At 39.4% G+C, this 25,580-nt stretch overlaps 2 protein-coding genes across 2 annotated transcripts; both read right to left on the bottom strand.

Moving 5' to 3' along the window:
- Positions 1-2,578: 2,578 nt before the first annotated feature.
- LOC124174215 (fibroin heavy chain-like) lies at positions 2,579-12,200 on the bottom strand. The gene is made up of 4 exons (XM_046553310.1): positions 12,148-12,200; positions 11,295-11,726; positions 5,850-6,011; positions 2,579-3,411 (listed from the first exon to the last, which is right to left on the bottom strand). Exons 1-4 carry the CDS (start codon positions 12,157-12,159, stop codon positions 2,596-2,598), a joined length of 1,422 nt encoding a protein of 473 aa, XP_046409266.1. The 5' UTR covers positions 12,160-12,200; the 3' UTR covers positions 2,579-2,595.
- Positions 12,201-22,125: 9,925 nt separating this feature from the next.
- LOC124174040 (antifreeze protein Maxi-like) lies at positions 22,126-24,585 on the bottom strand. Its single transcript, XM_046553179.1, has 3 exons — positions 24,534-24,585; positions 22,958-23,428; positions 22,126-22,297 (listed from the first exon to the last, which is right to left on the bottom strand). Exons 1-2 carry the CDS (start codon positions 24,543-24,545, stop codon positions 22,973-22,975), a joined length of 468 nt encoding a protein of 155 aa, XP_046409135.1. The 5' UTR covers positions 24,546-24,585; the 3' UTR covers positions 22,126-22,297; positions 22,958-22,972.
- Positions 24,586-25,580: the final 995 nt, after the last annotated feature.

Below are 25,580 nucleotides of genomic sequence, written 5' to 3'. Positions count from 1 at the left end.
AACATTTAGGATCTCTGCTCATGATGGAAAATTTTCCAATTTGTTGTATGTGAGATGTCTCATTTGCGGTTGTATGGGAGCAAAGGAGACTTTAGCCCATTTTATGGATAATTTATTATTTATTTAAATTAAGACCCCTTCCCCCATTGGTTCGAAACACACACTAGATAAAATCGAAACTTCTGAAGGTTACCACTTCGTACAATAGTAAGTATTTAGTTATATTTTCCGGTAAATTTAACTAGTATAACGAGTTAGAATACAAATTAGTTTTAATCTTAAGACCTATTTTACACACTTTTGGTATGTTTAAATTGCGATTGTTTAAAGCGATAATTGCGAAACCGGACAAATAATCACGAATTCTCGCAATAGCACAGCGTGAGCTTCTGTGTTTTTCTATCTGCACTTGTAGACATTATAAAGACTGCCAACATAGGCAAAACGACATAAAAAATAATGAAGAATAAAATTACCATTTAATGTAATGTAGGATAGAAAACGTCACAGACAAAACACAATGAACCATGGTTAACTATATTAATATCAGAAAATAGTTTACAAACTGTAATCCCCGTTTGCATTACTAGGTTTGAATGATGGTCAGTTTGGCGGCTTTGACTGACATGCGCTCTCACGTATTCAAGTTTTCCTCGGTGAGATGACCACTGTTATAGTGGTAACCTGCGGTGAAGATTTCAAATCACCCATTATAAATCCCATTTTCCCTTTTTTATCGTTAATTTTCTCTCGTTCAATGATCAACTAGCAGTCAAATTTAAATTAATTTAGATTAAATTTTGAATATTTTTCCTATTTAAATTTCTTGAAATTTGTTCAACGTAAAACATCACTAATATGTTAAAATGAACTTATTTAATCATAAAATGTATTTGAATATATTTTTATCCGTATCATTAAGTCATAATTTAAGTACTTGATGAAGTTTCATCATAAGTTTTTATGATTAATGTTACCGCTATTTCAATCCTGGTCCAAAATAACCATCGTAAAAATTTTACTAATGAAAATACCTTCTACATGTGCATTGCAGTGTATTTTTTATCAAATGTATTACCTAAAATAGCAGTTTTTGAGTCTTGAAAATCGCGAATTTCCAAAATCACCGAACCCTCTTCGGCTCGGCTCCAGACCCCTGGTTTGCTTCCCACCTCCTTTGGTTCAAACTTAGATTTTCGACTCAGCTCACACTAACAGAACTGAGGTGAATAACATACAATGTTATGGGAAGTTTATACCATGGGAATGCTAACCTTAAGGCTATAATTTCAACACAGATATCACCTCATACATAATATAAGGGAGTCAAAACCGATGACACAGCTACGGTGAAAGTTGTGTGGTTGCCTTAGGAGCGTAGATGATCCAGAAAAGGAATGTCTTTGGTTATTTAAACATTATACTTCGGAATTTCGGAAATTTTAATCAAAATAGTGTAGAATATAATGATATTGAAAAATTCTCAAGCACCACAGAGCTCCACAAGGAAAAGCCTAACTCAGTATTCTGTCGAAGTAAATTAAAATGTTTCTTCAAATGTGATAATCAGCCAAAATTATCATCAAGTTATTGCTATTATCGATGAGCGTTTTCTGTTTTTAAAACCGTTCATTTCTTTCCTCACGAAGGTATATTCAAAGTTTCGCATTATGAAAGGATGATTTGCGAATTATAATTTGCGAAGCTATAACAATAATTCAGACTTCAAAGACAAACAACATAATGGTGAAATATTAAATCTAAATCCATAAAAAATATATCAACTTTAATTTTTTATATTTTATTTATAAAACAAATTACATATATACATATTTAACAATATTAACATCGGTGAAAGCAATCACAAACGGCTAGTACTATTCTCCCAATGTCAAAATGGCAGGAGTTTCGATGAAATTTCTCACAGAGAAAGATGGATGATGAGTCGTCTCCTGTAAAATAAAGAAAGAAAAAATATAACTTTAGGGTTGTCATTTTGAAAAAAAAATTGTGATTTCCATTTGACTAACATGAAATAACTTAAATGCAAGGGAAGAATGTGGAGATAGAAAATTGGGTAACTGCGATCAAGTAAGTGGAAATAGACACTTTTTTTGAGAATGACGCTAGGAATAAAATAGCTTTCCTGATACTGGCTAAAGATCCCTATTAAAAAGGAGGCTATTGAACAAAGTGAATATTTATGCAAGAAAACTGGATCAAAATTAGGATTTTGAGATTAAAATCCGAATACAGGATTTACATCGTATAAAGAAATAATTATCGCGATTACCAGTGACGAATAATTGAGAGAGGCCATATAGGCCTATAGATGGACAATGAAATATGCATATCTACATAATATATACCAATTTCCTTATTATTTTTATACAGGATTTACGTTGCAGATATAAATAATTGTTGCCACTATCAATGGCGATTAGTTGAGAGAGAATTGATGGACAGTGGAAGGTACATATGTATCTATATAATATATCTATAATAATTCGTAATATTTTTTTCTATTTCAATTTGTCGTCTTTAGATAATTTTAAATACAATCTAGGATAACTCACCCCTTTTTATCGCAGAAGTCTATGCGTACGGGTAGATTCCTGAAGATAGTGATCCACTGCCAGCTACCGCACTCGAACCAGCTACTGCACCAGAACCTGATCCTGCACCGAAACCACCGCCAACTGCACCACTCGAAGAGCTCGCTAAGGCATTGGCTGCGGCTGCTGCAGAAGAAGCGGCCGAAGACGCTGCGGTGGCGGCCGATGCGGCTTGGGCCGAAGCTGAAGAAGCGCCGGACGCGGCCGAGTGTGCAGACGCGGCTGCGGACGCCGAGGCAGAAGCGGCGGAGGCGGCCTCGGCGGCGGCCGAAGATGCTGTGGACGCGGCAGACGCGGCGGCTGACGCTGCTGAAGACGCGGATGCGGCAGCCTGGGCAGCGGCCTGGGCTGCGGCCGCGGCGTTGGCTATGGCCGCCTGGATGTCACCGATGGAAAGTCCGGAGGCAACCCCGCTAGCTGGGTACAGGCCCCTAGCTCCGGAGAACGCACCGGAGCTGGAGAAAGCTCCGGAGCCCGCCGAAGTCCTTGTGCCGGAGAAACCTCCAGAACCGGAGCCGGTGAAGGCCGAAGAGCCGCCGAAGGAGCCTGAACCAGACAAGGCCCTTGAGCCGGAGAATCCACCAGACGAGACTCCAGAGCCGGCCAGGTTACTCGCGCTGGAGAAACCTGCGCTGCCGGAAAATCCCCTAGATCCGGATAATCCTCCGGAGCTGGAAAAGGCTCCGCTGCCGGAGGAGGTCCTTATGGCTGTGGATACTGACCCACCTGGTGGGCTGTATGTGTCGGCAAACGATCTCTGCACCAGGCAGCAGACGAGGAGGAGGACAGCCGAGCTCTGAGGAATAAATGCATAGTGAAGATAAATATTAAAGATTGGAATAAACTGGAAAAAATGAGCGATATTCTTCCAATTTTTATTTATTAACCCGAAATTTTATTTATCATAAATTACATAATGAATGGTTTTTGTCTACAATTAAGCTTCTATATTTCTAAAATAATGATTTGTGTCCAAAGAATCAACGATACTGCTTCTAAATTCCGTACTGATACGAAGATAAGGACGTTATTCTAGTTATAGTGTGGAAAATGATGGATTTGTTGGTAGAATTTGCTTACCAAAGGATTCATTCTGCCGTTAGACTTGTGTTCTCTTCTCTAAAGTTCAGGAGCTTGTGTGTGCTCTCCTCTTCTGGCACTGGGTTTTTATATGCGAATAAAATGAACGATGGATATGCAGGAACGGGTGTCGATATACGTTTGAAATCAGAGAACTTGAGAGAGATCCAAAATGGGTGTATTCCCCTAGGGCAGAGCGAGAAGAAGACGCGCTCCAAAAATGGAAAACTTTCTTCATAGAATTGCAAAATTTTCGGCTTTCTCATGATTCTCGGATTGTGATCTCTCGAATGAAACCGATCAAGGCCTATTTTGGGTGAAAATTGTATTGCACATTCCACTAAACGTAGCTGTTCAGGCTTTTTTCTTCAATACTCTCATATCAATGCATGAGAAAGGGAGGAACTAACCGTCGAGGGGCGGTGGTACTGTGACCGTCCTTAGAGGACACTGTTTTTCTATTATAACATAATTCAGCAATTAAACTCTCAGTATGGAGCTGATTGACCAATGTAAGAAGCATTGATGCTCTTCATTTTTGGCTACTAGTTGAATTCTTCGGAAAATTCTCTATTTTTCAACAGTATTTCAGTGCATCTAGTAGTCAATACGCTTATATTTTGTTATATTAATCCTTACAAAATAGTGAACAGTGTATTCATCCCTTAAAAACTTTTCCATTAGCTACCATATCATATATCATAAAAAACGAAGAAAAATGGTTATTTTAATGTTTTTTTAAAGTTTTTTTGTGTCAATTTTCACCCCCTAAATCTTTTCAACCCCAGGGAGTTTGTCTCTCTCTTGACCCTGATTGCATTAAAACGTCAGATTTTTTCAATCAGAAGCAGATAAAATTATTAAAAGTCACTTGAAAAGCGATAAGTTTATATAAGGGGTTGTTTTCCCCAATTTAGGGGTTGCGTAAAAATGGAGGGCGATAGAAAAAAACGGAGGTTATTTTCGGATTCAGCGACCCAAAATTAGCCAGAAACACCCTAAATTGTAGCGGGACATTTTTGAACTATTTTTTTGCAGAACAGTGTAATTACATAGAATATACAATATACCTTTTATTGTAAACTTTATGCCACCTTTCTTAGTAGAAACTCTACTTCCTCATATCTCATAAGCCATTTTTTTTTACAGCGGATGCAAATCCCCATCTTTTTTCCGACTTTGCCACATTACTTGGCAGCATACTAAATAATTTAGGCCCTAAGTATTAGTATGACTGTCGATAAATTTCAGTCGCCGGCCTAGGTATATCAAAGTTTCTCCAAGATCTGATATCATAAGTTTGTGGTCTAGCCTTTTCACCACTTCGGTTACAGAAAACTCTGAGGACTTTATCAATGAATAGATGCCTTAGTGGGAGGATATCTAATTTTTTGAAAAGAGGAAATGAGTGGCTTTTCCTATACGATCGCGTTATAACCCTGATAACCCTTTTTTGCACCACTATCAATGGTTAAATTAAATACGAGTTAAATAGTGTATATTACCTAAGAGGCAGCGGTACTTCATTTCGACGTTTAATGTTAGTGCTATGTGTATTTCCTTCATAGATTACTGTAAAAGTTCCTCACGAGCAGCATTTACATTGTTTGCAAGTATCTATTCAGAGACGGTGAAAGTGAAACTATTTTTGGATACCTCTATCTCGTCGGGGTTGGAAAGAAAGTGTATCTCCCTTTCGCTCAACTCAAGAATGTGTATTGAGTGTTTGCGAATTATTTCGAAAGGGAAAACAGAATTCGGCAGTTCAGAGAACTCAGAATTTCGTTGTATTTCAGGAATATCTTGAATTCGTAAGTGTTGTAAGCGTGTATTCTATTTATGGGGGAATATTTTATCCTATTATAATCAGCGTATTATTTCAGTAAAAATACGTCTGCATGGATCATTTTTTAAAATAACCCCGGCTTGTGTCCCGGGTTCCCGGCTAATTAATTAATTAAATAACTCCTTTATCACCTTGCCCTATGGTACCCTCGAAGCTCTACTTTCGGATTCGGCCGATAGTTGGCGTCTCCCTTGTCTGGATTCTCGACATTCGAGATTCTCGACAAACGTTTTACCCTCGGGCATGCTTTTCTAGGAAGGGTATTCGTAGGAGTTATCTGAGCCCCTACCGAGGGGTTCCGCTCTGACCACAATAGATCCTACGAGCGTCTCCGAGGAAGCACCTCTCACAGCCCCGTCTGCCGCCGGCGCACCCTGGAGAGTTCTCGCGAACCCATTAACCCTTCCAGCCGGGGGCAGGCGCCATCGGCGACACACCAAGCTTATCTCCTCGCGACCGGTCTGAGAACCCTGGGAACGAAAGCGAAATTGTTGGAGGCTGGTGGGTCAAACTCCATGGGTGGGAAGACCGTGGGACACTCGGAAATGAAGGAATGCTCGTGGCCATAAAAAAACTTAAAAGCACTTTACGATAATTGGATTTCTATGGAAACGTGCGTCATTGAATCTTCCGAGAAATATTTTCGGAGCGTCTGCAAAAGTACCTACCATATTTTCTCATGCACTATAACTACCACGTTCATTTCCTTTTTAGTGGCGTGAAAAACATGGTCTACATATCACACTGCAAACCACCTACAGAAGTAGGGGGTGAAAGATCACCAAAATGCACCACGGGATTAAAATTTACTTCCATTAACATGTACCACGCGTCATGTCCGTTGCATACGACATATAATCTACTATACCTTACTTAAGAATGCAATCTGCCTATGAAGCTAGATCATACAATAAATGCTGTTCGAAATAATAGAAAAAATCAGAAACATGCGTCTACATCTATATTTAACTATGTAAGCCACATTCATAGGTGTTTGACAGGGGTTGATATCATCACCAACATCCACCATACACAACACGATTCATGGGGATTAAAGCTTACTTCCACGAACATGCGCTACACAACATATACGCTACATAAACACATAAGTTCTGAGATTAACCTATATTGTGCTAATGAAGCCAATCTGCCTATTGAGCTAAAACATGCTATTAGAAATTTCAGAAACATGCTTAAAGGCATACATAAGTTAGTAAGGTACAATACCAGTCAACTTGCTTCTTTCTAAGGCATAACGCTGCCGTTATAGTCTCTTAACGATGGCGCAAAAAAACAACATTTTATTTTAAGATATGATCTGATAGTTTGTTGGATATGGCTTACTTCGCCCGAAAATAGATTGCTCTGGAATTTACATGATAGTTTGAGTCAAGTTCTCTGCCTACGGTCTAACAGTGATTACCATCCGAGTTGTTCTTGGAGGTCAGTAACACTAACAGAACTATCGTAACGGTTTTCACGTACCTTGTGGCTCTTCTCTGTACACGATCTGACTCTGTTTTTAAGCCTATTACATGAGGATCCTGAACACTGGCAGCGTGTTCCAAATGGGATCTATGCATTCTATCTGTTTATCTATTATAACGAAGATAGTGGTAGTATAGTGTATAAGTTTGCGTAGCGTTTTTTGGACCGTGTGGTGTGCATGTAGGAATCCTATTGCATGCTGCATGCTGGTGATAGATAATCTACATCTACATAATACCCAGCGAGCCACCTCCAAGGTGTTTGGCAGAGGGGTGATCAATCACCAGCACGGAGCATGCAATTGGACTCTCACCCACCCCCACAAGGTCCAAAATACGTCACGCATGCTAGCAAATTAAACTACCATATGCTGTTAGAAATAATAATAAAATTAGGAAACATGCATTAAGTTTTGTTGCATGCTACTTGTTCTTTAATTAAAAAATAGTAAGTGATCTCTGCTTTCGCTCATTTTTCTCTTTCTATTTTTTATTATATTGTGCTGCCTATGTATACCTTCCCTCTTTTTTTATAAATAAATATTTATAAAAAAATGCATGTAAAAAGATGTTCCAAATATTTGTATAATTGTAGGTGATTTTAAAGGATATTTAAAAATATGTAAACATATAAATGTTATATATTGTACTGTGCCAAAGTAAGCAATAAATGGTTTTTAAACGTAGCTTAACTGGCTAAATCACTCGAACGGAAATCGGGGGATCCGGGTTCGAATCCCGGTCAAGGCGGATGATTAACAAATTTGCTTTATCGGAACTGTTTGTTAACACATCTCCATTATCGTTTCTCAGCGAACATACGGTATATCTTTTACCTGGAACTTCCCTAACATTTGACCGAAATGCTTTTGGGTTATCCCGTAACTGCTTTACTAGTATTTTCCTTTTAAAATTCGTGAATGCATTCCTGAACGCTTCCTTAGTGGCGGTTTTAGACAAACTATATATTTTAATTATTCACTCGCGTTCATTAGCGGATAAATCCGTGCTGACTTTTTTCATTTTAGCATGGCACGCTCTCTGTCGCCTCAATGATTTTCTCACTTCCGCGTCATACCATCTCGGTTCGATACCTACTTTTTTGTTTTACCACGGATGTAGCTATTTATTCCCGAGTTTAAGTTACGAGTTACGAGCGAATGAAAAGCTTTCCAAGTACGTTCTACAATTAACTTTGTTATTAATTCTTAATTGATCATATCCTGCCAAACACCCTAGAGGTGGCTCGCAGAGTATTATGTGGATCTATTTACAACGAAGAAGCTACTCAAGGATACACGGGTCACGTGATTATTTCAAATTGAAATGGTATCTGTATAGGGAAAGCCCATAGTGGCGATCCAATTAAGAAGTTCCAGCCCACTAATGACTTCGTCTCTTTAATCTATTCCGGCTAGTTCCGGCGACCCGAAGTGGGTCCACCGCCACGCATATATTAATTTTTATATTGCGCTAACTAATTCGGAAGTATTTTTTTCTTAAATCCTTCGCCCAAAACACAAGGTGCGCGTCTTACACGAAGGCGTGTTTTAGATGAGAATAGCGGTATGCGGTTTAGATGAGGAATATGCGGTATTCGTTTTTAGCTCCCCACGGCAAAGCAGACCAGCGAAAAAGTACGTGGCTGGAGTCCTGCAATCGACCACGGCACCACTACACCTAATTAGGAGACTTGCGCAGTATCATGTATGCAAATGTTGACATTGTCGCGGAAAGATAATCAGGGCGGCAGAAATATATCGTTCTGCTTCCACTAATAAAAAACGCCCACATTGGCGGAAGTTTATCGTGCACTCGCCTTAGCCGTTTCAGAGTGATAAAACATGTATTGTTTTTTAGATCTCCTGTTTCAAATTCTGTGGCTGCCTCCCTTTTCTCTACGCCAGTGTTTCATTATTTATTGAAAATTCATTTTTATTTTTTCTCGTTAAATTAGGAACAAGGTAAATAAAGGAAGTAATGAAGCTTTCTGGTGGTGTTGTACGTTCAATCTTCACATGAATCTCGATAATCTCTACGCGAAAATAAGTAATTAACTTTGCTTAAATTGTTCAAGAATTACTTAGGAAGTAGGTATATCAGACTTACAACGCTGCTGAGTAGACGGTAAGATTTTTAGGCAACAGGGTCTTTTTTGTGGTTTTTCTAAAGCTTTAACATTGTTTCTTTGATGGTTTGAATTCATTTAATGGTATCAGGTACAGAAATTAGGGCGAAATGACTGCAAAACTTTTACCTTTTAGAGGCACAAATTCATAAAAAGAAATCAATTGATCCATATGTTTTTGTGGCCTCTGTGATGTTTCAATCATGAGAATGTCCCTTCGTTGGCCACTGATAACCATGAAAGTAGGCCCTCACGGTCGGATATTGAGAATGAAATATTCTACCCCTTCATACTCTTGCTTAGTGGATTGTCATTGAAAGTAAACGCCGGAAGTATAGTGTTATTTTGTTCCCACAAAATCATATTCGGCAATTCCAGGTTCGTACCGCGCGGTTATTTTCAAGTATATGACACAGCCAATCCACTTCAAGAAGAAGATATTACAGACTCTTTCTAAGATCGGTAAATTTGAATTGAAGTGTGAAAACGCTGTTCGACCTGTTTGTCAATATTTACGTCAAGTATAAGAACTTTGCAGACTCTTATTAGGTTTCCCCAGAGAACGACTTCATTGCCGCCTTTGAGACACAACAGCTTTGCTTGTCATTTAGAGGCATTGACATTATTTGATCGCAAGGAAAAGAGCGCTGGTCATGATATTTGTAACAGTTTTCTTTTCATCATTACCGTTCCAAAGTTCTTTGGATTGCACCTTATACTATCCTTGGTAAAGTTTTCAATTTTTAAGCCATAAGTTTTTATTTTTTTGGATTTCTAGCTTTTCATTGCAAGTTTGCATTACATAGAGTTGTAGTCTTCTCATTCCAGTAGTAAATTTCGTGAAACACACCTTTCTTTATGATTTGAGGATAGACAGTGATCAATCAGCTAAGAATCGGCCATAACCTCAGCTCCATCGATATTTATTCTGTGACAAATACTTGAAGTCCGTAATCTACTATTCTCTTTGTTTAATGTTAACCCTTTGATATTTCATAGGTCGCATATTTTTCTCTATGCAAAAGTGTACCGTTGTTTGATATAGTTTGTCTGTATTATGTATCCTCTTGAAGCCCACATTTTAAACTGTTGTTTGTCTTCATTCATTGCTTTTTTTTTGAATTACTTGAATGAAATTCTAAAAATAATATTTTATTGAACATATTTTTCGGTTACTAATGAAAAATTTGAAACACAAAACAGTGAGCCTTGCCGTTCACGCCACCAACCTGTATTTTCATGTCAAAGCGATGCTATTGCCGTATTGTCCGGTTGTTAAATTCTTTTTTCTACTAATTTCCAGTTGCGACTCCAGCTGCCTCACTCAAAGTAATGGTTCAAAAAGCAATGGTATGTAGCCACACATCTGGTGACAATGAATTTTCAGCATTATGACAGTATCCTGTAATCAGTTGCCATTCTTACAATAGGAAAAAAATGTATTCTGTTGATATTTAAAGCCTACTTCGGAAATAATGTTGAGATGACTTGCTCAGTAAAAAATAAATTTTGATTTTTTGAGTATTTATTGACATTATGAACACTGTAAGAACGAGGTTAATGAGCACATTAGTAAGAAATGGTGGTCATGATATATATACACATGAATGATGGTAGAGATGCGTCGATTCTACGAAGGCCTTCGATGAGTCCCATGGATGAATGCAAATCAGCGAAATTTGAAGCTGTAAAAAAAGAGAAATTTCGTTACATTTTGCAGAATATCTTCCTTTCTTTAGGTATTTTTATTAATCGCATATGGTGTAGTATTATTTTGGAAATAAAAAAAAATCAAGTCTTTTATTTTTAGTGAAATTCATTTGAGTAATTTGTTTTTCAAACGATTAGAGGGAATTAGAACTACATTATTTGAGGTGGACTAATTGGCTCTCTATAGTTTCTTGGAAGTAAGTCAACATTATATACAATGATTATGAAGATGCCAGGACAGAAGCGCATGCCTTTAAGGATGAAAAAAATGCTCTTACTTATGGAATTAGAACTACATTTAGCGTGAATTTTCTTGAAAGTAAGTGGATTGAGCATGTGCAATCATTATGATGATGCCAGCACAGGGATGCATGCCTTTGAGGATGAAAAAATGCTCTTCCTTAATACCTCAAGGAATGATCCATTCATGGGTAAGGGTATGATCCCCCTGATCCTGACGATGACTGCGACAGCGCCTGCGCTCGGGCAAGCGCGTCAGCGGCTGACGCTGCGGATGCCTCAGCGGCGGCAGCGGCGGAGGCCGCAGTGGCGGCATTGGCGTTGGCCGAGGACGCAGCAGACGCGGCGGTGTTGGCGGAGGCGGCAGCGTAAGAAGCGGAAACTGCGGCGGAGGACGCGGCGGATGCCGTTGAGGACGCGGAGCCGGCGGCGGAGGCTGCGGCAGACGCGGCTGCGGAAGCGGATACCGCGGCGTCTGCGGCGACCCTTGCGGCGGCCAAGGCATCTGCATTCGCTGCGGATAGGGCTGTACCGCCGGCTGTGCCAACGGGAACGCCGTAGGTGTCAGCCGATGACATCACTGTCAGGCTGCAGAGGATGGCGATGGCCGCAAAAATGGTCTGGAGATATAGATACAACATTGTAAAATGGTAAAATTTTGGCTGTTGAAAGATAGGAAAGGCTATCGCCCTTTTAATTGATAGCGAAAGAAAGGATATTTCCTCGTAATCCTCACGTAAAACATAGCGTTTTCTGGGAATGCGAGACTTTGGGTTCTCACCAGGGTTCTCCGCCCATTGTCTCCTATCATGGGACAACTCTAGACGGTTCGAATGTATTTTAACCCTTATAAAAAGTGGAAAATAACAGCCAGTTATATTTATATTTCTATCCTAATAGCTGGTTTCAGATTGGATATTTAACTAGGGAAGTTCCACTCGTTTGTTGATAATTCCTTAGCAATCTACAAAGGCAATGCCAGTAGACGGAGATACAAAGTCAATTTAATGATACGATGCTTTTGATGATACGGAGACTCACCGATATGGCCATGATGTCGATTGGTTGTTCTGTCAAAGTCGTCGGAGGTGTGAATGAACATTTCTTCTGAGGTTTTTGACTTCTTATATAGCTCCGTTAGAGAAATGAAAAGTAGGACGTTAATACCTCCGCAGAAAAGCGCCATGCGACCAGAGAAAGACCGCCCGAGGAGGGAAGATTCTCCCGAAACTGCCACCATCACGAATGACCACTGTCACGACTATTCTATTGAATTTTCTCTGTCATGGGGTGTATTGAATTTGAGCTATTTGATACTGAAGTGATCATAATATGGAACGCTAAGTAAGGCCGAACGTCTACGTTAAAGGGTGAATAATTTTTTGCGAGTTACTACCTTAACACATTTACGCGTAGAGCTACCAAATTTCTACAGTTGGTTAATGACGAGGGACATTAACATTTGATAGCATATTGATAATATTACGGCTCTTGTTTTGTGAATCTTAATGGAGGGGGTGAGAACACAAGGGGTACAAGTTATTTTCTTTCTAAACAGAGTAAGGAAAAAAAATTGATAAAAGTATAGTATACAAAAACTTGGTGTCCAAGGGATATGAGGGAGCCTGTGTTCTATACGAGTGGAAAATCAAATGCAATACTGAATATACTATCTCGTTGGTTTTCTTTACTTTATTTTTGCTCCTGACTCGGGGGCGGTGTGGCCAGGTCGACTGGTCGGCGATCGCCGAGGGCCCCGAGCTTAGGGGGGCCCCAAAACGCTCGCGTCTGTCGTGAAGTGTATTAATGTGAAAGGTGTTAATAAGAGAGAAAGAATAAGATTCCCAGAACCGAAGTTTTTTTGTAATTATAAAGTTCTACGTTTTCATCTTTAGCTTTATTTACAACATACTAAGTGAGAAAATATCATATAAAAATAAATATAACAAAGGTGCTAGAAGATTAAAGTGAATCTGACGCTTATTTGAAAGGGCTATTCGAAAAGTTCATTTAGAGATATTTTAGATTACAGTGCAATCACATGGAACAAATTCACTTAATAGTTGATAGAACCATACTACATTATTATAGCTGTGAAATATTATTTTTTCACAACTTTTATCTAGTTTTTTAAGAGCCAGAAGAGCGTCAAAATCCATTTCTGGGCATCCAATTTCATAAAATTTTCCGGGGGAGCCCCCGGGATGAGGAGGAGGGCCCCATAATGAGTCCCAGCCTAGGGCTCCCAATCACCCCAGACCGCCCCTGTCCTGACTCTGATTAGGAAAAGACATCATTTGTACCCCTTGGCTTCTCAGCCCATCAGTTATATCAAAATTCATCTAAAAAACACAAATATATTTTTATAGCGATTTGCTTTCCGTGCGAAAAGTAAAACAAGCTGTGGATTACTTTTATATGTATATAATACGATTTTTGATATTTAGATTCCCAATTTCTAGTCGGTGGTTGTTTCATTTCTGGCTTCAGAGGATTCTCAATCTCCCTGTGAATTTTATATATTTTCTTTCAGATTTTCCAAGGCTTTTGGTGCACAACTTCCCTAAAAGTTCCATTCTAGAATTCCGCTCAGGCATTTTGATTTTTGATCTCCCTTTCAGTCCTTTGAATTTTTACTTTACCATACCTGTTATTTGTTTATTAATCCTCTGTTCCATGCCATGCAGGTGGATTTTTAATGTGTCTGTTTTGCTGTAAATGTATCTGTATGAAGATGTGCAATGGTTCGTATGTAATTGTGATCCGGAGGTCAAATCTATCTGTATTTTCCGCCGCGTGGAATGAATAATCAAATTGAAATTTTAATACGAAGAGTTTGCATGGCAGAAGGTCGCGATGGTTGATGCCTTGCGTTAGCGAACTCCTCAAATATTTATTGGTTGACTCGCGAATTCGACTGTTATGATTTCCTTGGATAGCCAAGCTGGAGATAACAATTGATTGTCCAATATTTGTGCAAGCCATAGAATGCTTCACATCCTCAATCAAGTACTTAGCTGCATTTTGCATCTATGAAAGTACTTTTTCTTCTTTATCTCCAGACACCATTTACCTATCGTATTCACTAATATTTTGCTATTCGTTAGATCATACATTTCATTTTGTAATCTTTTTGACATCATTTCCCGCGAAACAGATGTGCTAAGTTCATTTTCGTAAATCTTATTGCAATGATTATCATTACATTAACGTTCTTTTCCAAGATTTGAACACTCCCTGACTAGTTTTGATCTAACAAGTGTTGTTGAATAGGCAAATCCCTAGGCCAAAATCTTCCTTTTAATTCGTTTTTCTAAGATAATATTTTATTTTTCTTAATTCCTACAAAATATCTATTTGGCGCGTGATAAATATTTGTTTGATATCCAGAAAAACAAAGGGAGGCACGAGCTAATTGAGGATGTGGTCAGAGGTTCTTAGGCACAGCCTTTAGCATTCCATAGCACTTTCAAAATCCTTTTCTGATCGCCCAGTGTATTAATATACCAATGCATCGGCCGGAGAAAGTGCTAAGCCCAAGGGCGAATCCGCCTCGTTGGTGTAAGACTCGCCCAAGGCTTTGATAATCATTTCGTCGATCTATTGATCCATTAAGGACGACTAAAGGTTTGCTGATCATACTAGGCAAGGTTAGGGATGACCGAGCTCATTTCTAAATAAAACTCGGTTACTGGGATTGCCTCCGCGTCGGTTGGTCTGAATAGGGTAGTTTCCTTCATCAAAGAAAACAAAAGGCAATAATTGCGATTCGTTACCCACCATTAGTGTATTCATAATATACAAATTATTTCGTTTTATAAATGCCGGTGTAGACGAATGGCAATGGTCCATTTTTATCCTCATTTGAAAAGGGCCAGATTGGCGCCCATGCGATGCCACTCCACGTGACGTCACAGGGACCTAGTTTCTATAGGAAAAGATAGGAGTTATACGTCGTCTGAGGTTACCAATGCATGCATGAGGCGCAGAGCTCAGGGAAACATGTCTTAATAATCACTTATTAAAACTGGCTAAGGTCGGAAATTTTTCCTCGTTTGATAAGGTATTAATAATCCTTATTTAAGCCAAGCGCTACCAGGCGGCAGGGCACTAGGCTACCCGCTGGCAGCCTGCGACGTATCAGCGCTAAGCCTCGCCTCAAGGTCACCTCACCGGGCGGAGGGGGAACCAGAAATACGACGTACGGAGAGATTTCCCATCATTCCTACTTACGCGTCGCGTTTTCGCGCGCTTGAAAATTTTCACTTTTCATTTAATCGCGAAAAATAGATATTATCATTTAAAAATCTAAAAGCGTGAAATACGTACTCCAGGAGTAATAATCTTTCGATTAAGGCAATAAAAAAATAATAGGAAACCACCCTATTGTCTGCACGTCACAGAAACCGAGTTCTTCTATTATTAATCTACATTTACATAATACCCTGCCTCCTCAAAGGTGTTTGAGATAGGGTGATCAATCACCAGGATGCAGCATGTAAGAGGATTCCAACATGCACACCAAACGAACATAAAAATGTTACTGATACTAAAAAATTATACTCCCGCATTCATGCAAAGCCAAAATTTGCCAACAATTCACTGAGGCTATTTGCCTATGAAGCTAAAACATTCAAATAGTGTTGTTAGAAATACTAGGAAAAGACAGAAAGGAGCATTAAATTATAAATAAATTAGTTGGATACACCATTATCCAACTAACCTATTAGTGAGTCCGGACGCTGCCGTTTTAGTCTCTTATTGATCGTAGAAAAAGAAGATGGCCTTCAAGAAGTGGCGCGAGACAAACCATATTGTGGACTATGAACAATACCGCACAAAGAAATCTGCCGCGAAACGAGCAGTTGCTAAAGCAAAGACAGCACACTACGACCAGCTGTACGCCGACTTAGATACACCTGGAGGTGAAAATAAGATCTACCGCCTTGCCAACTCCCGACATCGAGCAACTCAGGATTTTAGCCAGGTCAAATGCATCAAAAACGACGATCACCAGATACTACGAGACCCACCTGCCATCCTTCGGCGCTGGAGAGAACACTTCTCGGCCATCTGTAACACAGAATTTCCCCACCCACCGATCATTAGCGCGGACCCTATATCCGGACCTGTGCAACACATCAGTGAAGCTGAGGTAGCCGCCGCTATCAAGGAGATGAAGAATGGGAAGGCAACGGGCCCTGACGACATTCCAGCGGAAGTGTGGAAGCTACTTGGCCGCAACGGCGTTGTCATCCTCGCCGAGTTATTTAACAACATCATCATTGACAACGAAGTTCCCGACTCCTGGCGGACCAGCATAACTGTGCCCATCTGGAAGGGTAAAGGCGACGTCGCAGAATGCTCCAACTACCGCCCGATCCGGCTTTTATGCCACGCCATGAAAATATTCGAAAGAGTGATTGATGCTAGGCTCAGACACATTGTTCACATCACACCCAACCAGTGTGGATTTGTAAAGGGGACTGGCACAACAGATGAAATACACGCAGCTAGACTGCTCTTGGAGAGGCACCGAGAGAAGAACAAGCCAGTGCATATGTCTTTCCTTGATCTGGAGAAGGCCTTCGATCGCGTGCCACACGACCTTATCTGGCATGCCCTCAGATCTCACGACGTCCCTGAAGTCTACGTGTCATGGGTGAAGCTTCTCTACACCAACGTCACCAGCTCCGTCCGTTGCCCATCAGGAATATCACCGCCTTTCCCAATCACTGTTGGCGTCCACCAAGGATCGGCCCTCTCTCCGCTCCTTTTCATCCTGTGCATGGACACAATCACGGACTGTCTCCAAGAATCGCATCCTTGGTCACTACTGTTCGCTGATGATGTCTTCCTTGCCAGCACCACCAGACCCGAATTACAGCAGCAAACTCTACTATGGAAGGTACGACTCGACAACTATGGGTTGCGATTAAACATCAAGAAGACTGAGTACATGGAGTGTGGGCCTCAAACCGATGGCACGATCAGCATCGACGGCGACGACCTTGAAAAGGTCGAGAAGTTTAAATATTTGGGCTCTGTCATCAGCAACGATGGAAGCACAACCGCCAACACACGAGCTCGAATCAATGCAACATGGCTGAAATGGCGCCAAGTGACTGGCGTATTGTGCGACCGTCGAATGCTTGAACGATTCAGGGCCAAAGTATACAAGACCGTAGTCCGCCCAGTGGCCCTATATGGAGCAGAATGTTGGCCAGCCACAGCAAATCAAGAACAGGCCATGCATGTCATGGAAATGAGGATGCTGCGATGGATCCTAGGCATCTCCCGCCTGGATCACATCAGGAATGAAGACATTCGGAAAAAATGGGAGTTGCATCGATCACAGACAAGATGCGGGAGGCTCGACTGCGGTGGTATGGGCATGTGGTGCGTAGTGATGAGAACTCCGTGGCCAAAACAGCAATGCGGCTGAGTACTGAAGGACGCCGACCACGAGGACGACCAAAGATGCGCTGGCTCGACAAAATTAAGGCGGACATGAAGACCATCAACGCCACGTCAGTAGACGCCCTGGATCGAGCCAAGTGGAGAAGGCTTTGCAGAAAAGCGGACCCTGCAATAGCGCGGGACAAACGCTAGGAAGAAGAAGAAGAAGAAGATTGATCGTAGAAAAAACGACATTCTAAATCTATCTGTTTTACAGTATTTGGTATTCTATCATTGGTCCCGTTCGTGTGGCCCGCGCACTCTCATGTGTGATGTAAAACTCCTGACTACTCGTACAGCATCTGGGTCCCTGTGACGTCACGTGGAGTGGCATTGCATGGACGCCAATCAGGCCTTTTTCAAATGAAGTTAAAATTGACCATTAACATTCGTCTATTATTATATGAATACACTAATGGTGGGTAACGAATCGCAATCAATGCCTTTCGTTTTCCTTGATGAAGGAAACTACCCTATTTAAGAAGTGAGTGGTGCGAAATATCTTTTAATTGTATGCAGCTCATGGGTATAATTCTACGTATATGTATTACGCATATTTGATAATAGCCTTCTCCGCACTTATCATGATTCAGAGTGAGGATCCATATTTGCGAGTGTTGCGTCTTGAAACAAAGCCAGTAACTCTACACTAATACCATTTTCAAATATTTTACCTTATCCATTCTTGAATTTTTTTACCATAGTTATCGATTTTTAGTAGGTGTTAATTTCTCTTCTTTATTAATGGTATCCTACCCCTGTATACGGGTTCATTTGGAGCATTCTTCGAATCAGCCTGGTCCCCATTCCACATTTTACTTGCCTGTGTAGCATTTACTTGCTAAGATTTTGCATGATAGAAGTCTCAAAAGCCTTGCCACCCCCGCTACTTCAAAATACATCGACTCTTTATGGGAAGAGGTATTGTTGGATGAATTTCCGAGTCTAATTTTAATTTGCTTCATGTTTTCGAGGAACATTATACGGTCTTACTTGGTAGTATAACACATCTGGCACGGGTGGCCCTACCGCAAGTAATTGAAAATTATTTCCATCAGCGCATAGGAAAGATCACTGGTACCCGCAAGTCTTTAATAGCCGATAAATGAAGTAGCGTGAGCTCATTGCTAGATGAGTTACGCAGGCAGTCGTTATTTGAGCGAAGAACAAAATATAGGCTGAGCCTACGGAGCAGTTTCAGAAAGAACGAGTTCGGAGATGACATGAAAGGTATATTTCACTTGCCATCATAGGCGAATTAAGGGGGGTACGGTGGCTCTTTTCCCCCCACCACCAAGACTCTTAGAATGTAGACAAGATTTTTAAAACGGTTACCATTACAGGTTTTCCTGGATATCAGACAATTACTTATACCACTTATTTTTTATCAGAGTGCGGCCCGGGTTTCAATGAATTATCATCATCTCTGATAAAAAATAAGTGGTTTATGTAATTGTCTGATATCCAGGAAAACTTAAAATGGAATACCACAAAGTAAATCAAGATTTAGTGAATTTTGGTTGCCATTACGTTTTTTGTTTTGTGTATTACGGAGCCCCAATCATTTAATTCCATATTAATAATTTACATATTAACATAAAGAGAATAATTTGTATAGTAATTGTGGTGTGTTGTTTTTAATCTCAAATATGAGAAGTCCGTTTTCCTGTCACGCCTTTGACCCTACCCCCCTGGAAAAAAATCCTGGATCCGGCCTTGCTTACCATCACATTATGAAAGAAGAGATGAGGAGATGAAGATGATACAGTAAAAGAAATTGACTGCATGACAGAGGGATTTAAGATGTTATTCTTTCCTAGTACTTCCACTGATACTTACAGATTTGCCATCAACGTAATTAATCAGTGCACTCGCTAGATCGACCAAATCTCCGGTCGCTTATTTCCGGTCGCTTATCTCCGGTATACTCACCCCCCGTCAAAATTCTTTGAGGTGGCTATTGTATTATTTAGATGTAGAAGCTTGTAGTTAAATCTAAAGGCATCTCTTTATTTTATCAATAAAGAAATATATTTCCTTCTTGCTCTAATGTTTTAGTACTTTATGGTTGAAGTGAAATTCATGACCAAACAGGTATTCAATTTAGAACGTCTAAGTTGTATCGTTATCACAGGATCATATTATTAGGACGTTGAATCATTCACCTAGCAAAAGAAAATAAAAGGGTTCCATGCAGTGATGAATACCACTCACTTTGGCTGAGTTAATTAGCATATAATGGCAAAAATAATTTGTATTAGATTAATAAAAATGCGTTTTTATTTCTGGAAATATTTTGTCCGGGAAAGATTTTCATGATTTGTTTCCCCATTTATGAATGTGCTTACTACCATACCATAATTCACCTTTCAAGACTTTTTTTCACCTTTACTGTAGACCGTGATATTAAGTACTCGTAGTATTGAAGACTAATGGCATAAATTTAATGAAAATACTATATAAATAAACTATAAAATCTTTGCCTTTCGTAGCCAAAGCCATGTTCTGGTCATATTTATAGCCTGATAGAGAAATCAATTTTTGAAACAGGTTTTAATTAGTAGAGTACTGAAATTTTCCCGTATGTCAATTATAAGCTTTCCGAACAATTTCAAAGAGTTTTCTCCCATTCATATGGTATGAGTTGTCGTCTGTCGTATTTTATATTTAGTGTAAATAATATATTTTAAACGGTTTTTAAGAATAATCTAAAATGTGGAAGTCGGAGTGTATCAACGGTATGCACTGATTCTGAGTTCCTAATGTTGGTTAGCTGGATCAACTAATAGCTAAAATTCGAAAACTACGATGAATATATCTATTTAGTTTGATATTCGGGATGTCTGATTCATATGAATTCATTGATAAGCCTCGTTTATTAAAACTTGACGATAGGAAACTTTGAGCGAATACTTCCAAAACAAGTAAAAAAATAATTAAATTAATAGAAATACTTTAGTATTATCTGAGTCCATGTCATAGAGCATATGAAGTATTGTAATAGATGACGATTTGTATTTTGCTATGCCCTCAAAAAATGTCTCTAACTATTCCATTTTTCCCTAAATTTATCTTTTAAACACCAAAATTTGCCATTTGCTGAAACCAAAATTTCATGGCCAACTTCATAAAAATGCAGTGACGCGTAACTAGAGATTTCGCTGGGAATAGAGTTGACTTTATCTCCAGAATACTGGCAGCCATTGAGGATGTAATAGATCCCTCCCTGTATGTACTTCTTTTAAGATATGACGCCAACTCGCTGCGATTCTGCGCAATGAAATCAAAGCATCCTATCTTGGAAGTGGCTAATGCACATTTTAAATAATCGAAATAAACAATGCATGTACTTCTTCAAACTTTCCATTCAGATGAGTTTTTACGAGTCTTTTGACGCTGCAAATTGTTGTGAGTTGGTAAAGATTGAATTTTTGATGAAGGAAAACACTTTAATGAAACATGCAGCAACCTGAGTTTCGACGAGTTACAGTCGTTTTCAAGGTGACAGCTAATCGTTAAAAACCTCATAATGTTACGGATAATTACTATAAAATTTTTTTCTTTCACTATTATGGTAGAAAATTACAAAATATGAAACCTTAGTAAATTGTTTGAATTTTTAGTGCTTAAAATATGTCTAAATAAATATTTTAAAAGTTATTCATCTGAAGATACTATTTTTTTACTTGCAATAGACCTCGTATATACTCTCTTTTCGTATAATTGACAATGTGATTATTTACCACGCCTCTTGGGATTGCTTCAGTCTTTCTCATCAGATTTGTATTAAATGAGTTAGTACTGTAATTGGCGTAATATTCATCTTTAGATTGTGATTTGTAGCAGATTTATGTATTGAGATTGAGTGTCCTCTCCGGTTTTCATAAACAATGGGGAAGTTCTGACACTGTTTTCGGAGTATGTTGTCGTATGCATTTATAGTTTGTCACTATATTACTCTATCACGTATAAATGTACCAACTAATTGCTTAATATATCTCATAGGAGTATACATTTTCTTTGTGCTGGCGATTTGTAGAATTATGCACTTAGTTTTCATAATGGCAACGTTTGTTCTTCGAATTAATTTTTAGCTGTAAATAGATGATCAATATAGAATGAAAAAAATGGGCAAGCAAACAAGAAATAAAAGATAATGGGTAAGTAAAAAAATAAAAAAATACACAAATGGCTCATAAATGACTTTGAAAATATATAAGGAAAATAAACCCTCCCTCCCAGCGGGTTCTGATGGAAACATTTTTAGTATACTCCTATGGTATAACGATATCAGCGAGAGTTAATCGTTTTGCGGAAAGGCAGGGTTAAATTGGAGAGTGAGTGAGATTTCATGATTGATAACTACATATTTTCTTACTTAGAGGTGAATTAAAAGGGGTAAAATTTTTATCTACGTCGATCAAAATTTTCGATATCTTTTAAGGGACTGTCTAAATGTCAGCGAACTGGTCATGAAACTGAAGAGTATATACTTGGAATTTCGTTGAGGTAGAAAGGACTGCTTACTCAACCTATTATTTTTTTAATGAAATGAAACTATTGTTTTTAAATTTTATTATTTAATTAAAGTATATAATAATTATTATTGCACAGGTTCACACATTGACATTGATGAAATATACACAAGGAATGGCAGAGTAATGGTTTAGTTCATCGAAGTCTCTCAATGAGTTGATGGTCTTGATGAAATCTCAACGGCAGGCGTTGAAATCTGCGAATGAATAAAGAAAAGACTTCAATTAAAGTTTACATAAACAATATTAAAATAAAAAAATCGAATTATTTGAATTGTCGACCATTCTGATATCCGATTTATGAGTCTTGTTGGGAGAAAAAGGCACAGTAAAACTCGCTTATAACGAATGTCAGGGGATATTCGTTTTAAGTGAGGGACATTATAATGAATGTTTTATATTTTTACAAACGGGATTTCGTTATATATATGAAGGATTTTACCCTATTCATCACAGGATTACTAGCTAATATACGGTAAATCATCTCTATTTAAGCAACACATCCGTTACAATCAACCATCGTCCCACCCTTACTATCAAACGGCTGTAAGGGGAATGGTTTAAAGATTAACAGTCTAAAAGAGAACTACTATGCGGCGATGGCCACACGTTAGAACAACTGAAATAGGGCAAGGAGCAGTTAGGTAGCTAAGATGGCCGTAATTTCTTCATACAAAAGGAAAAAATTCCCCAATCCTCCAAAGAATACTTCGTGACAGCTACAATGTCCTATCAGCGGGGAAATTAACATTGGCGCTCATAGGAATATCAAAGGGAGCGGGAACTCGCCTCGTTATAGGCGGGATTCCGTTAAATGCGTGATCGTTATAAGCACGTTTTGCCGTATTCCTCAATACCTGTGTTCGAATCGCTCATGGGTACGGGTATGATCCTCCAGTGTGATGTCCGGATCCGGACGAGTGGGAGTTGGCTGCTGCAGCCGCGTTGGCGAGCGCGTTCGCGGCGGATGCGGCAGACGCGGCAGCGGAAGCGGCGGCCGTTGCGGCGGCGGCAGCTTGTGCGGAGGCCGAGGAGGCGGTAGATGCGGCGGCGTTGGCGCTGGCGGCAGCGGAGGCGGCAGCGCCAGCGGCGGAAGACACCTCGGCGGCGGTGGAGGAGGCCGACGCAGCGGCGGAGGCGGCGGCGGTCGCGGCGGCCGAAGCGGAGGCGGCGGCTTCGGCGGCGGCCTTGGCGGTGGCTAATGCGTCGGCGATGGCGGCGTTGACGGAGGCGAGGTCCGTGTGCGGTACGACGGCGGGAAGGCCGTAAGTGTCCGCAGACGACTTCATGACGGAGCAGGTGAGCACCAAGAGTGCGGCGGTAATAGTCTGGAAAAATATTTTGAATATACCTTTATTGTATTACGCTGCATCTTGAGGGCAGAACCTCTGTGAATTTTTCAATCCTCTTTGAACCCCCTTTTGAATTTTCTTTCAGTCATTTTTGACTCTATCGTCGGGTAAAACGGTCGTTTTTTCTTCATAATTATTCTAAAAATACCACAAATGTAGGGGAAGGTGGGAATTAGGTGGTAAGCTTAGCCTTCAGATTTTTTTCCATTAGTTTTTATGAGGTTTAAACACCTGAAATTTGGAAAGACAATTCTTTCATCCCTTATATAAAAAAACTGATTCTGCGTATTTCTGTCTTGAATTTTGAAAAATATTTCACCAAAATAAGAGAGAGAGAATTAGGACTCATTCTGCTGTGAATGCTTTAGAGAAAAATCCGAGTTCGCCATCTTACCTGCTTTGTCACATTATACGACTTCCCATTACTACCATGAGTTGCATCATCTATGTTTTTATTTTGAGGGAATACTTCTGTGTGTTATTGGATTTATCTTTAAAGAATAACATATGTTTACTTTTTAAGAAGTTCCTGTTTCTCTCCTTTTGAAATTAGTAAATACTAGTTCCCTCACGGTAAGTTCGCATGAATTTAGCTAAGCAATTAACCTTTTCTAACCCAGAGAGGCTGCTTCTGGGAGAAATCAAATTTCAAGACTTTTCATTTTGAAAACTTGAAAATTTAGCACTCAATCAAAATTATCGTGGCAGATAAATACTTTGCCATTACGATTTACACCACAGATTAATGCGTAGTAGAGAATAGAGCAGAAAATGTATACATTTTTGATGTTGCTTAGAAGCAAAATTGGGTTTTAACGGGTTAAGTGGAGACCCTAGTGGTATTTTACTTTATAGTGTAAACAATTAACTTAGGAATGATGTAGACAAGGCGAATGCTAAGATAACACCTCAATATTTACATCGACGGACTCAATTTATAATTATTGATCAAACATATTCACTTTACTTGCTAAATGATGAAGCTAGAGTAAACTGTCTCAGATGATTGGGAAGTATTTTTTGGAATTTGAAATTTTGAGCCACACTATCCTGTCCTTATGAATTATGGATGTCCACTCACCGTGAGCTGCATGTTTCTTGGTTGCTTGTTCTTGTCCTCTTCGTGGAATACCTCGGAGTGTTCTTGCCCACTCGTCCTTGGCTCCGCTATATATACGCGGTAACTAGGTGGGTGCAGGAGTGCATGGAATGAGAGGGTGGTTGTTGTTAACGGATGTGAACAGAGGAGAATGTAGGGGAAGTTGGCCCCTTAGGGGAGAAAGAAGATGAGCTCGCCGAAAACGGGGAATCCTCAAATATACCTTGCTAAGCCTAAGTTGGTGGTTTATGCCTGTCATTTGACCTCATTTCCTGTCCTAAATCATTCATTCACCGCTGTGCGCTGTACTTGGTCCACCAAAATGATGACCTTGATTGCAGTGCCATTGACCGCACGTAGTCATTTTCTAAAAGTCGTCGAAACTTAGATCTCAAGCTGCCTTCAAAAGTATTGTTTATACTTTCCAATAACCTCCGATGCATCTTCATATGCTAAATCGGTATTTGCCTTCAAGTCCTTGTGCTGAAGTGAATTTATATTCATTTTTCGATTAATTACAGTAAAATGTGGCTACAGTGGCTTAAAATGGTAGCTCGTAAGGGAGGTTTTTCTGTTATAAAGTCCGTAATCAGGGTAATTTTAATGTGCATATGATTCTTCCAAACTGGCAGATGTCGCTTTTTAGATAGTGGAGCGGTTGTTTTACATTCTTTTCGAGTATTACATTGAACATTCAATTAGAATGTACTGAATGATGGATATTGGGGTAAAATATTGGGGAAAATCATAAAAATGGAAGAGCAATTACTATGTCTTGATCAATTTCTTACGCCTTCAATTTTTCCGCCACACAATGAGGCACCTCAAATGTTAATATATAATTAGAATTACACGCGTAATAACGATTTTTAATCAGTATAAATTTGAAAAATGGTAATTGAACTGGATATACCCATCGTTTTTTCTATTTACTGTGACAATTTTTACCTCTAAAGTTGTCTATCATTTGTCATTAGATCCGCCCTCAATTATAGTTTTACTCAAGCGTGCATAATTGTATCTGAAAAA

Source organism: Ischnura elegans, chromosome 2 (assembly GCF_921293095.1).
Source record: "Ischnura elegans chromosome 2, ioIscEleg1.1, whole genome shotgun sequence".
NCBI classification, from domain to species: domain Eukaryota; kingdom Metazoa; phylum Arthropoda; class Insecta; order Odonata; family Coenagrionidae; genus Ischnura; species Ischnura elegans.
This window is presented reverse-complemented; position numbering and strand designations above follow the sequence as displayed.